Source organism: Cricetulus griseus, chromosome 2 (assembly GCF_003668045.3).
Source record: "Cricetulus griseus strain 17A/GY chromosome 2, alternate assembly CriGri-PICRH-1.0, whole genome shotgun sequence".
In the NCBI taxonomy this organism is placed as follows: domain Eukaryota; kingdom Metazoa; phylum Chordata; class Mammalia; order Rodentia; family Cricetidae; genus Cricetulus; species Cricetulus griseus.
Genome location: NC_048595.1, coordinates 129,824,758 through 129,836,935, shown reverse-complemented (window position 1 = coordinate 129,836,935; position 12,178 = coordinate 129,824,758). Strand labels below are relative to the sequence as shown.

At 43.8% G+C, this 12,178-nt stretch overlaps 1 protein-coding gene and 1 pseudogene across 3 annotated transcripts in view; both read right to left on the bottom strand.

Annotated features, from left to right (window-relative positions):
* The window catches only part of Nbn (nibrin), a 34,775-nt gene extending 28,829 nt beyond the window's left edge, over window positions 1–5,946 (bottom strand). The window contains exons 1-5 of one of the 3 annotated variants that reach the window (XM_027403560.2): window positions 5,767–5,946; window positions 2,694–2,827; window positions 1,697–1,845; window positions 1,209–1,368; window positions 392–495 (exon numbers count right to left, since the gene is read on the bottom strand). In XM_027403560.2, the coding sequence (XP_027259361.1) occupies window positions 392–495; window positions 1,209–1,368; window positions 1,697–1,845; window positions 2,694–2,827; window positions 5,767–5,803 (584 nt within the window). In that variant the 5' untranslated portion in view covers window positions 5,804–5,946. Of the gene's footprint in view, window positions 1–391; window positions 496–1,208; window positions 1,369–1,696; window positions 1,846–2,693; window positions 2,828–5,581; window positions 5,601–5,766 lie in introns of those variants that run through there. The other 2 variants (XM_027403561.1, XM_027403562.2) reach the window with 2 other exon arrangements.
* A 1,748-nt stretch (window positions 5,947–7,694) lies between these two features.
* LOC100752827 lies at window positions 7,695–8,477 on the bottom strand (annotated as a pseudogene).
* Window positions 8,478–12,178: the final 3,701 nt, after the last annotated feature.

Sequence of the window (12,178 nt, the reverse complement as noted above, 5' to 3'; positions counted from 1 at the left end):
AAGTAGAGGCAGGCAGATCTCTGTGTGTTCAAGGCTAGTCTGGTTTACATATCCAGTTCCTGGCCAGCCAGGACTATGAAAAAAAAAATCTGTATTGGGAAAAATGGCCTGAATCACATAATAATATTATTAACTTACAAAACATTTTAATTAAAACTTTGTCTTCAAGGCTGAGGATGTAGTTCAACTGATTGAGTGCTTGCCTAGCATGCAAGAAGCTCTGGGTTCCCTTTCCAGTGCCACATAAACTGAGTACTGTGGCACTCACCTGTCATCCTAACAATCAGGGGGTGGAGACAAGACATCACAAGTTCAAAGTCATCTTTTGACTACTACACAAGGTTAAGGCCAACCTGGGACCCAGGAGACCCTGTCTCAAAGACAACAATACCTTTCAATTTCTGGAGGCTGTTTCTTAGATTCAACTGCTTTGAGAAATTCAGAAAAGTATTCTGGCTTTACGATTGGACATCCACAAATGAGTGCACATATAGTCTAAAATAGAAAATCACATGTAACTATAAATACATATATTCATACAATAGTTCAATCAAAGAAAGTGGTAGGTTATAAACTACTGAGGTGGTTCTACATGATTTTTCCTTTCAAAGTCCTAAACGTTCAAATGAGATACCATCTGCAGTAGATGTTAGTACTTGGTCACAGCTTAGGTCTAGAGCATAAACTAATCAACTCTCAATTTAAGAAGCCTTAATCACTATTGTAAACAGGCTGGTGAGACTCACCAAGGTCATACTGAACTACAAGAACTCTGCAGTCTTTGTGAATAAACTCTTCCATGTCAAACAGGAGTGTGAGTCATGAGATAGTGTAAGGACAGAAAAAAAGGGGACTTGAGAGTGGTGACGTGAGATGCTAACCTTGAAGAGTGGCAAGCACTTTAACACTAGTCTCTGTTTTAGAATGCAAACATCATCTATGCAATCAAATAAATTTCATGGTAAAGGATAATAGATAACATTTTTAAAATGCCAAATCAAAATCTGAAATATAATTCAGTGTGTTTTGCTTCTCTGAGACAATAAACAGTGAAAAGCCATTTGTTCCTCAATACAAATAGTGGGTAGTCACCCGTGAATCTATAGCCATTCTGACAGTTTCAAGGTAAACAGATGCCAGAGTCTGTGTATGCTGAGGAAGTGAGCATAAGCTGGTAGACCTGATCTCAACACAGACTTCCAACCTACTTTAATGGTGACTTTGACTGATGCCATGACAAGGTGAGTACATTCTTCTGTCCAATTGTTTGCTGTAAGTCCTCCAAGCTGTAATATAGCTTGGTTTAAAACAGTTTTCCCAGAGACGTCTAAACAAGAAGAACAAACAACCAAAGGCTCGTATTCCACTCTGTAAATGAAAATAAATTACATAAAGTTTGATTGTAATTCTGGGGACAGAAACTACAGGATTTTAAAGTATCAGTCATTTTAATTTCAATGTGTTTTTCCTAAGAAATTATCATTTCTTAAGTCTTGAGTCCCAATGAAGAAAAAGCAATGACCAAAAATTAGCATTACATGTTACCCATGAGGATTCAGACACTTGAGCTACCCTTACAACTCTCAGGACCCATTCCAACTCATTGGGTTATAGCAGTTTAAATTGGTCATCCATAAAGTCTCTTCTAGAATTTCAGCTAAAGTTGTGGATTTTACATCACTTTGAAACTTCTTACCTGAATTTACTTTCAAACACCCCAAAGGTAACTCTGTCTCCTGTCTTCAAAGTGTAGGGAAGGCCATTCTGCATTTTTTCCTCATTAACAAAGGTTCCATACTTGGAATTATCTTTTATCGTTAATATAGGAATTTCATCTGCTTGACTCTGAAAAACAAAATCAACAAATGATTTAAAGTCTTTAACCTCTTAGTAATTACAGGGCAGATTTCACAAGATTAGTAACTTTCTGGGTAAGCAAAAATTAGGTAGATGATGAGGCTGCCTTCGGGGAATGATCACTCCTCAGCTAGCAATTCAGATTTTCCCCTAAGGCCAAGAATTACTCCTCTCAAAACAGATTTCACTGCTAAGACAGTGTGGCTTTCCCTAACCACTCAACTCATTCTTCTGAGGCTTTATTGTTTGTTTGTTACAGTCTATTTTGTGTTGAACATACCAGATGTATTCTCTCCTACACACTTTTCTATACAATCAAATCATACCATTCAAAACTAACTCAATGAGAATACAGGGTTAAAAGCCAGAGTTTTGACTGGATATAAATATTTAATTTTTTTTTTTTTGAGACAGGGTTTCTCTGTGTAGGTCTGGAGAAGTGTGCCCTGGACGGAATTCTCCAATTCCACTCTTTGTTTCTTGGCTATCAGGAGAGAAGCAGCCTCCTAGTATGTGTTCCATGATATTTGGCATGGGCCACACACAGATCCAACACAGCACAGCAAAGGGATCACAGATGGAAATCCAGAGCCAAAAAAAGTGATGTTTATCTTAGTTATTTCATCACCATAACAATACACCACCACAAAATGTTTTCCAATACTTTCTTTGAATTTTGAAATCACCTTAAAAAAGTAAACTATTCAATAGAGGCATCCTATTCAAAATAAATACCAGAATCACTGCTAATTATGTGCAGGTCCTTCTGCCAGTGTTTGTTTTAGACAGAATGTCTCATCTGCTCATGAGATAGGAAAATAAAGTCAGCAGCATACCAAGCTGGTTAAAGGAAAGTTCACTGTTAGCACAGCATGGTTTCGGCTGATTGACTGATCATTTTCTATCAGAATGGCACAGTTTTTCCTTCCAACAATATACTCTACACCAGCCAAAAGTCTGCATGGTTCTCCTAAAAGAAAACAAAAGTAAATAAATTTAAGGACACACACATACATATATTCATGGTACAGGACATACTCTATAGGTATCACAAATAAATCACTTCTGCTACTTAAATGCTAAGCAACTTGATATAATGTATTATATATGCATATACCTCAGATTCTTTTTTTTCTTTTCTTTAATTTTTTTTTTTTTGCTGGATTTATGTCAATTTGCCTGTTTGCATGTATGGGGGTCTCAGCAAGCTCTACAGCTGGCAGCAGAACAATCCAGAGAGCCAAGAATGAAACTCAGTACAGATGATGTAGTTAGCCAGTGCTGGTTCAACTTCTGTAGCCTGACACCAGGCAGTTCATTCTAGACATACTTAAGCACAGCGCCATTTTGGAAAAAAGTTTCCTGATGACAACTTAGTCCTGTGTGTACAACAAAGCTTAAGAAGTGTTTTCTGCTTTATGATACATAGTAGTGACCATGCTTTATCAGAGCTGTTTTTAATGATGTTGCTCAGAATGATTTCCTCCCAGATGATGACTGAGAAGCTAACTTTAAAAAAAAAAAAAATAGGTGTCAGGTACCACAAGAGTAACAGAACTGTGCTGTTTTCTGGAATTTTGTTTTTTACTTTTTTGTTGTGGTTGTTGTTTTTTGTTTTTGTTTTTTTGTTTTTTTTCTTGTTTTTTTAAACGGAGTGTGCTGGATGTCTCTACAATTTTGTTCAAATGACTGCAGAACCTGGAAAAGCTGTTGCTGCTATTGATGCATAAAAAAAATAGATACAAAACTTTGGACTGACCAAGATAAGATAAATAATAGAGTATTTTCTTTAAATTTGCCAAATACAACTGGACTGGACATTGTGAATGTAATTCTTATCTGATAAATGTTCTTATTGTTTATAGGTTTAGTACGTGAGAGTTAAAATCTTTTTTATTTAGACAAAAAGGGGGAAATGTCACAGAATATTTGTTCATACTGTGTAAAACTATGTCACTTTGACTGATTTAATAAAAAGCTAAACAGAAAAAAAAAGAAGTGTTTACATTGACACTCTTCACCAAGTACGTATGGCTTCTTCAATAAAGATAGGTTCCGTTGACACAGAAACAATGCTTAAGATAAGGGTCTAGGGAGAATGACTGAGGTAAACACAATGTTGCTCTATGGGAGTCAGGACTGGCTCAGCCCTAAGGTAACACAGGTGTTTCCTGGGCTGTTGTAAAAATCATATGACATCTCTCATAAGGATGGGTTTTATGGACTGGGAAACAATGCTTAACTCCTAGGGGGAAAATTCTGGAATAGACAAATATACTATTCTGGGGGTTTTGGGTGAAGCCTGGTCCTACAAATAGCAAAAGATTACCACTTCATCCTCTGCCAGCGTTCCCAGTGAAGACAGGTAAACCTCTTCCTTTGAAGAGACAAGCCTCCGTATTTAACTTTCCTGGTTCCCCTAGTGCTTATCTGTGTGCACAAGGACCTCATACCCTCTACAATCACATATGTGCCTGGTGCCCCTATAAATCATAAGAAGGCATCAGACTCCCAGGAATTGGAGTTATAGATGGTTGTGAGCCACCAAGAGGATGCTGGGAACTAAACCTGAGTTCTCTCAAGAGTGACAAAGGTCTTAACTGCTGAGCCATCTCTCTAGCCCCACAAGTGTTTCCTTCTTATAAAACCTTGCCTGGGTGGATACTGAACTATAGCCTAAAGGTACATTTTTCTAACAGATAGCCAGGTATCAGTAAGTCACAAACTACTGACCTATCAGATGGTATCCCTATACTGTAAATGCCTCCTTATACCGCCCAAGCAGGGCGACTGCGGAGGTAAAAACCAATGAAGGTGTTCTTCTAAGTTATTTCCATTTTTCTGTCTATAAATTATCGATTGACCAAGGTGTTGTGTGGAGCTCTCTTGAATACCGGTTCAAGGTGACAAGCAATTTAGGAATCCTTAGTCACTCAAACTTGAATGTGGCATCTGTTTTGAGACAGGTCTTATATGTTTATCTGTTTTGAGACAGGTCTTATAGCTCAGTGCACCTCTATGTAGCTGAGGGTAACCCTTTAGCTCCCTATCCTCCTTCCTCCGCCTCCCAAGTGTGTGTGATTACAGACCTGTGCCATCCCGTACAGAAAATTTCTGATATATCACAGAAAGCCAGAAACAACTAGGTTCAGGCTAATTATTCATAGTCCTACTTGCTCACCAACACCAATTTGTGCTCTACCTTTGAAGTGCTGCAACCCACAAGGATCTTTCTGACTTTATATTCTTTTTTTTTTTTTTTTTTTTGACAGGGCTTCTCTGTGTAGTTTGTAGACCAGCTTGGCCTTGAACTAACAGAGATCCGCCTGCCTCTGCCTCCGGAATGCTGGGATTAAAGGCGTGAGACACCAACGCCCGGCTTATATTTCCCTTTATACTGTTGGAAAAAAAAATGCCTCCCCACTACCTTCCCTGAGAACAAGATCCAATCACAAGCAAGTGCTTAACCTTCCATCAGCTAACAATGACTATATAATGGAGACAACCACTTAGCACGTCATAACCTATCCGCTGCATAAAAATGTGTGGGTGGGGGACTTTTTTCCACTGTTCTGATAGTCAGGAGGAAAATCACGAAAAGTTTAAAGTGGTCCTGTGGTGTCACGTGATTCTTCACGCTGGGTCATCCGTCCCCACCCTGGGGTTTCCCATGGTTCGCAGCCGAGCTAGCGCGGGTCTATCCTGGGCACACACACTTCACCACCTGGCTAAAGGGTGCTGACAGCTCAGCTCCAAACACCCAGTTGCCGCGTTGTCCACGTCTCGGATGCCTCCTCGCCACCGGAAGGCGAGCAGGACGGACCGGAAGCGCGCTCCGCAGCTCCCCGCCCCCACCTCTCCGCAGCTGCTCCCGGGAAGAGCTGCCCCCCGCCTCCCTGACGCGCCTACCTGGAGCCGCAGCAGCGGCTGGGAGCAGCTTCCACATGGGTCCTGCGCCTCAGAACCCCGCGACGTGCCACGCCAACCGCGGCTGTCTGGCGTGCGCGGCTACCGGGCTGCACTGGCGCGGGCTCCGGGACGTGCGCGCTCCCAGGACTCCGCCAAGTTCCTCGGAAACGCGGGAATGAGGCTAGAGCGCGCCGCCGGCGCCGCGCGCCACCTGGTGGTCAAGTGGGATCAGTGCAGTGCAGAAAGTGCCCTGTTGAAAGGGTGTGACTAACCAATTTCACTCCATGCTTTAACCCACGAACTGTGTTTTAAAATCTCCGAAGTCACGTGAATTTTAAATTAAACGCATTAAAGTGCTGGTTGGTTACACTGCTTTCAAGTATTTAAACTGCCCTAATTTACATCATTTGTGGTAGTATCGATTAAAACGAAGATCTCATGCCAAAGCCAACTTTCTATTTAAGGTTTTCCAGTGATTCCTCGGTGCAGAAACATGTTTTTGTCTGTACACAATGTCATAATTTACTAAATAACAATAAATTAACAAGCTGAATTGGTATCTTTGGCCAAGTTGTCCCAGTTTCCTTTAATTGTTGATCTTTGGCAAACAGTTCTTTTTTTAAACTCCAGTTGTAATGGCTAGTAATAACTTCGTGATCACACGTTACACATCATACAGTGTGTGTGTGTGTGTGTGTGTGTGTGTGTGTGTGTGTGTGTGTAGATTGAAGAATGACTGAAGGATTTAAAGAGACTGCAGCAGAGAAGTCGGTGGATTTTGGAGGCTGAAGTATAGAGCTGATACAGAGCAGGCAGAGTAGCATGAAGCACTGATTTGGATCTTCAGCACCAACAAATAAATAAATATCACAGTAATCTTCCCACATAATGTAGCTATTAAATTACATACATTATACAATAAAGTGTAAATACTATTTACACAGTTGTCTGGGTCTATTGTTCAGTGAATAATAAGGAAATAAATCTATACATATTCAGCAAAATACTTCTCTTTCTCTTTCCTTTTTATTCTCAGTTGCTTGCTGTTGCCCAAATAATAAAAACCAACCACACAAGACTGGATCACACCTGTTCCTTCTGCCCCCAGCCTACTTCCTGGGTCTTAGAAATGGGTCTTAGTGTAGGAGGCAGAGGGAGTGGCCAACACCACCTCAGAGAGGGAGGTACCTCAAAAGGAAGAGAAATAGAAACACCCTCCTCTCCCTCTCACCAGCATCAGGTTCTTTCCCCTAAGGTCCGAGGGAGCAGAGAGCACAGCTTCTAAGGTCCACCCCTCCAGAATTTGGTTAGAAGGTGCTAGGCCAGGACCCTGAATACTTCTACCAAGGGGTCAGGGGAAGCAGAAATTAGCATCTGGAGTGTGCTCATCCCCTGCACAGGCAGAGGTGAGACCTCTGAGTTAGAAGAGCCCAGCCCTGCTGAGGGTGACAGTGTTGAGGAAGTTCCCCAGATGAGCCGGTGAGGAGTGTTCAGGTTCAGTTTCCAGCCATAGGATAAGGAGTTGTCACTAGCAGATGGGCCCACTCAATCTGTGGACTTGGGGTGAGGGATGGATTGTTGTACAGAACAAATGAGTCCATTGTCCAGTATGGGGTGGAAAGGGAGAGAAGGCCCCAAAGAGACCACCGGGAAAGGGATAGGATGGAATGTCCCCCACCCTTGTATCCGATGAGCTACTTGAGATGTAACTGTCCCACTAGACAAGATGGCAGGTGGAGATCGGAGTGGAGACTGTACCCATCCATGCAGGAGAGTCCATGGGTGGGGCAGGGAAAGGACATGGAGTGACGCTGTATCTGTACTCACTTTAGAAGTTGAAGATTCCAAAAGGAGAGTCGGAAGTGGGGACCCAGGAAGGAGGTCTGGGTCAGAGGTGTGGGGATAAAGATGGGAGGGTAGGAAGATGCTCAGAGCCAGGCCTCGCCTGCTCTCCGAGGTTTTTTCAGACAGTCAACACCATACAGACCATCCGTGGAGATCTCCCAGAAGATGGTGAGCATAGAATACCAGACTCTGCTAGAGCTAGGACATCATCTGGTGTCAGCCCTTCTGTGGGCACTGGGGGCAGCACTCGCACCTGACATCGTCCCGAGGTGAAGAAGTGTTCTGTTCCTTTTTTTGCAGTAGACATCTTGATAGGAGGACATGACTATGAGGATAATGGGAACCTGGGCCTGTGCTGCAAGGCGGTGCCACGTTTGAAGAGCAGCATGGAGCCATTGTGGTGGTTTCTTGTTCCTTCAGGAAAAACCCAGACTCTCACATCCTGGGTGAGCAGGGTCTGGGCCACTTCAGACACAACACTAATGAAATCTGTGTGTTTCTGGTCAATGAAGATGACTCCTGCCAGCCCAGCAGAGCCAGCCCATAGTAGCTCGTGCTTGGCAATGGATACCCAGTGGTCTGGCAGAGCCTCCATCATTCCAAGCAGGTCAAGGGAGCTCTGGTGGTTGCGGACCACAACGTAGGGCTGCCTGGGAGGGAAGTGTTGACCCCCCCCCCACCTCCACTCAGATCCCATACAGGTATTTGATGTGGAGCAGCAGCAGATGCAAGATCTTCGTGTTCTCTCCTCGCACAGCACACAGGAATTGCGAGTGTAGTCAGGAAGAGGATCTAGCCATCTTGAAGAAATATTTGGGGCTGGGGCTGCAGAACCACAGGGTGGACAGCAGCAGCAGCAGCGCCATCCAGGTCCCATGGCCACCTCAATTCTGGTCACCTCAATGGGGTGGGAGTGGTGGCCTAGGGAATGGGCCTCACTCCCCAGTCAGGCTGCGGCAGCGGTGGTGGTAGCTGGCCGTATCTCTGTCTTGGTGTGGGTGCCAAGGGGGCAACAGGATTTGGGAATGTCCTAGCCGCGGCCAATGGAAGGGTTGTGGGATTGGGAAGCTGGGTCCATATTGGTAGGAATGGTGGGGCGCCGTACCCTCAACTACCCCCCACCCCCCTGCTCTCTGAGGGCCGGCAATAGAAATACTTTTTTAAATAGTATTGTTTTGTCTGTGGGTTTACAATCTGAAAACCTGGAACCCTTAGAATCTAAGGTTTAGATGGAGAGCCAACTGTTTACATTAAAGGGAGTAGTCCCACAAATAGACCAAGTTATACACCGTCACATATATGCAGAGGACTTGGTTTCATCTCATGCAGGATACTTGGTTGTTGGTTCAGGTTGTGAGTTCCCATGAGACAGGCTAGCCTTTTCTGTGGGTTTTCCTATAATGTCCCTCTTGGGCTGGAGTTTTCCTTCTAGTACCTTCTCTAGAACTGGGTTTGTGCATAGATACTGATGAAGTTTCACTTTGTCATGAAATACCTTGTTTTCTCCATTCATAGTGATTGAAAGTTTCACTGGGTATAGTAGTCTCGGTGAGCATCCATGTTTTCTTAGAGTCTGCAAGAGGTCAGTCTGTCCAGGCTCTTTTGGCTTTTAGAATCTCAATTTAGTCGGGTGTAATTCTGATAGGTCTGCTTTTATTTATTATTTGGCCTTTTTATTTTGCAACTTTTAATATTCGGTTTGGCCTCCTGTAAAGCCTGTGCCTTCTTCTGGTGTTCCTAGGACTAGCCTGGCCTACTGTAGAGCTATTGGGGCTGTTCTTTTGAATGGTGTGGACTGTACATGGGACTATAACCTCTGTTCTTCCAACTGCTGTGGATTGTGTCTGGGCCAATGGAATCTGCTGGAGTTCTGGGGAAAGGCCATTTGTCCACCAGTGAGGGAAGTTTTAGCTAGTGTGACCTGCATCTCAGTGACTGGATTGGGAGCAGGACCACAGGGGTTGGAAGCAAGGCTCAGCAGAGCAGCAAGGCCAGGCACAAGCTTGGATAGCCTTGGCCTGGTAAAGTGTTGTGGGAGACAGAATCCAGGGAAGAGTACAATTCCATTGCTGGGCAGGTCACTCACATATTTTGACTCGTGTGGCCTAAGCCTGCTTGGTGGAAGTCTTATGGGTTTGTGGGGAGGTTCTAGCTGCAGGGCTGGGGACTAGCTAGGACAGCATGGGCATGGGGAGGGGTTCCAAGGGGCAGAATTCCGGAATGTATGCTGCTAGTAGTCGGGTCACTCACCCGTTCTGGCTGGTGTGGTCTTTGCCTCAGTGATGGAAGTCTGCTAGGATTGGAGATTGGGCCACAGCAGCAGCAGGGCCAGGGACATGCTGATCTGGCATTAGGTTGGGGAAGGGTCGAGATGGACAGAATCTGGGAAATTTCCACTGCTAGGCAGGTCACTCAGTCATTCTGGCTTGTGTGACCTGGATCCCCTTTGTGGAAATCTTACGGGGTTGGGAACAGGGCCTAGATGTATGCCTGGGAAGTAGCTGGGATGGCATGGGCTTGGGAAATCAGCAAGCATTTTGTACATGCAGGAAAACAGTATTTGTTGTCTATTAATAGACTAAGGCATGTTCTGAATTCTTTAAACATATTGGAAGATGAAGGAAACTTGAGGCGAGTAATAGGTTTTCTGCCTTCCGATAGTTTTCTCCTTTGACACAGTAAGCCAGATGAAGCAGAACTGAAAAAGTTTAATGGATGTTTTGAGGGCAAAGCAACTTCTGGGCAGGTTCACTGGTCTCAGAGATGGAGACCAGAGAGGTTTTGCATCAGAGCCTGGGCAGGAACGTTTTATAGATTGTAGACAAGAAGTGGTGCCATGTCTGCCACAAGCTCAGTTTGTGTCAAAGTATGGTCAAAAACTGAGTGCTTAGGCAGGGGCATGGGAAGCTGTTCACATCAGGGAGGAAGCTGTGACAGCTGCTAAGGATGCAGACTGGGCTTTTGGTGCCTTTCCTTTGTTCGGAGACTCTCTGGATTAGCAGAGGGAAGAGAGAGAGAGAGAGAGAGAGAGAGAGAGAGAGAGAGAGAGAGAGAGAGAGAGAGAGAAAGAGAGATCATGCAGGAGTGAGTTAACTGAACAGTGAGTCCTGCTTTGAGGAAGCCGGTACTTAACAGACATGCTCTCACTTCAAAAAGAACAAAAGATACTACACACACACACACACACACACACACACACACACACACACACACACACACACACACTTGTTTTTTGAGACAGGAGACAGAGTTTCTCTGTGTAGCTTTGGAGCTTGTCCTGGAACTTGTTCTGTAGACCAGGCTGGCCTCAAACTCACAGGGATCTGCTTGCCTTAGCCTTCCATGGGCTGGGATTAAAAGTGTGCACCATTGCCTGGCTCACATACTGCATTCTTAAGCCAAGTATGGGTGACCATATACCCAGGATTTGCATTCAGGTTGTCCCAAATACCCTATTCCAACATGGAAATATTTTCTTAGTTTTTTTTTATATATATATAATGACAGAAGTAAAGAAAGTCACAAATCAATGTACTTTCCAAATACCTTGGTGGAAGCATCAGGTAAGCAGGTTACAACAGAGAGGAATGTGTAATAGATCCATATGATATTTGATAACATCCTTAACCTTTTTGTTCTAGGAAGCTAGTTTTCTGTTAATACATGTAAAAAAGATTTGTGGATACTCACAAGGCTGTTGGGTCAGACACAGAAGTAGGCACATTGAGTGCCTATTAAGAGCACTAAAGACAGCCTGTGGTAATTGATTTTGGTTTGTAGTATCCCACTCTTCACAATCGCAGCGACTCAATTAACTGCCCTGTCAGCAGAGGAGCAGGATGAGGCAGCCCAAACCTGGTGCCAGCAGTCCATGTGCTGTCGTGTCCTTAGGTGCTTCTAGCCAACAGCCCATGCAGGGTCTTTTCCTTAGGTGCTTCTGTTCAGACCAAGCTGGATCCTTAACTTCCCTACAGAAGAGAATTTCAGAAAGCAGAACTGAAGTTTGTTGAAAAGAGATATTTTAAAAATATAGATTTAAGTGCAGGGGTTAACACAGAGGTCCTCTAGGAAAGATTAAAATATATCCAAGAGCATGGGTGTGGGCTTCTGAAAAGAGAGTTGCACTCGTGAAGTGTCTGCCAGTGATTGTGTGTACAATTATGTATGTATGCATAATGTATGTATATACATATGTATATGATCTTAAGCTACATCTAAAAGGCTGCTAAGAATTTCTTCCCGTTGGGTGGTGGTGGCACACGCCTTTAATCCCAGAATTCAGGAGGCAGAGGCAGGTGGATCTTTGTGAGTTCAAGGCCAGCCTGGTCTACAGAAACCCTGTCTCAAAGAAAAAAAAAAGAAAAAAATAATTCTTTTCCTAATTGGGCATGGTGGTACACACCTTTAATCCTCGCACTCTGGAGGCAGAGGCAGGTGGATTTCTGTGAGTTAAATGTCAGCCTGGTCTACATAGTGAGTTCTGGATTTCAGGTCAACCAGGGTTAGGTAGTGAGACCCTGTCTCATATATATATATGTCTCATATAATATATATATATATATATATA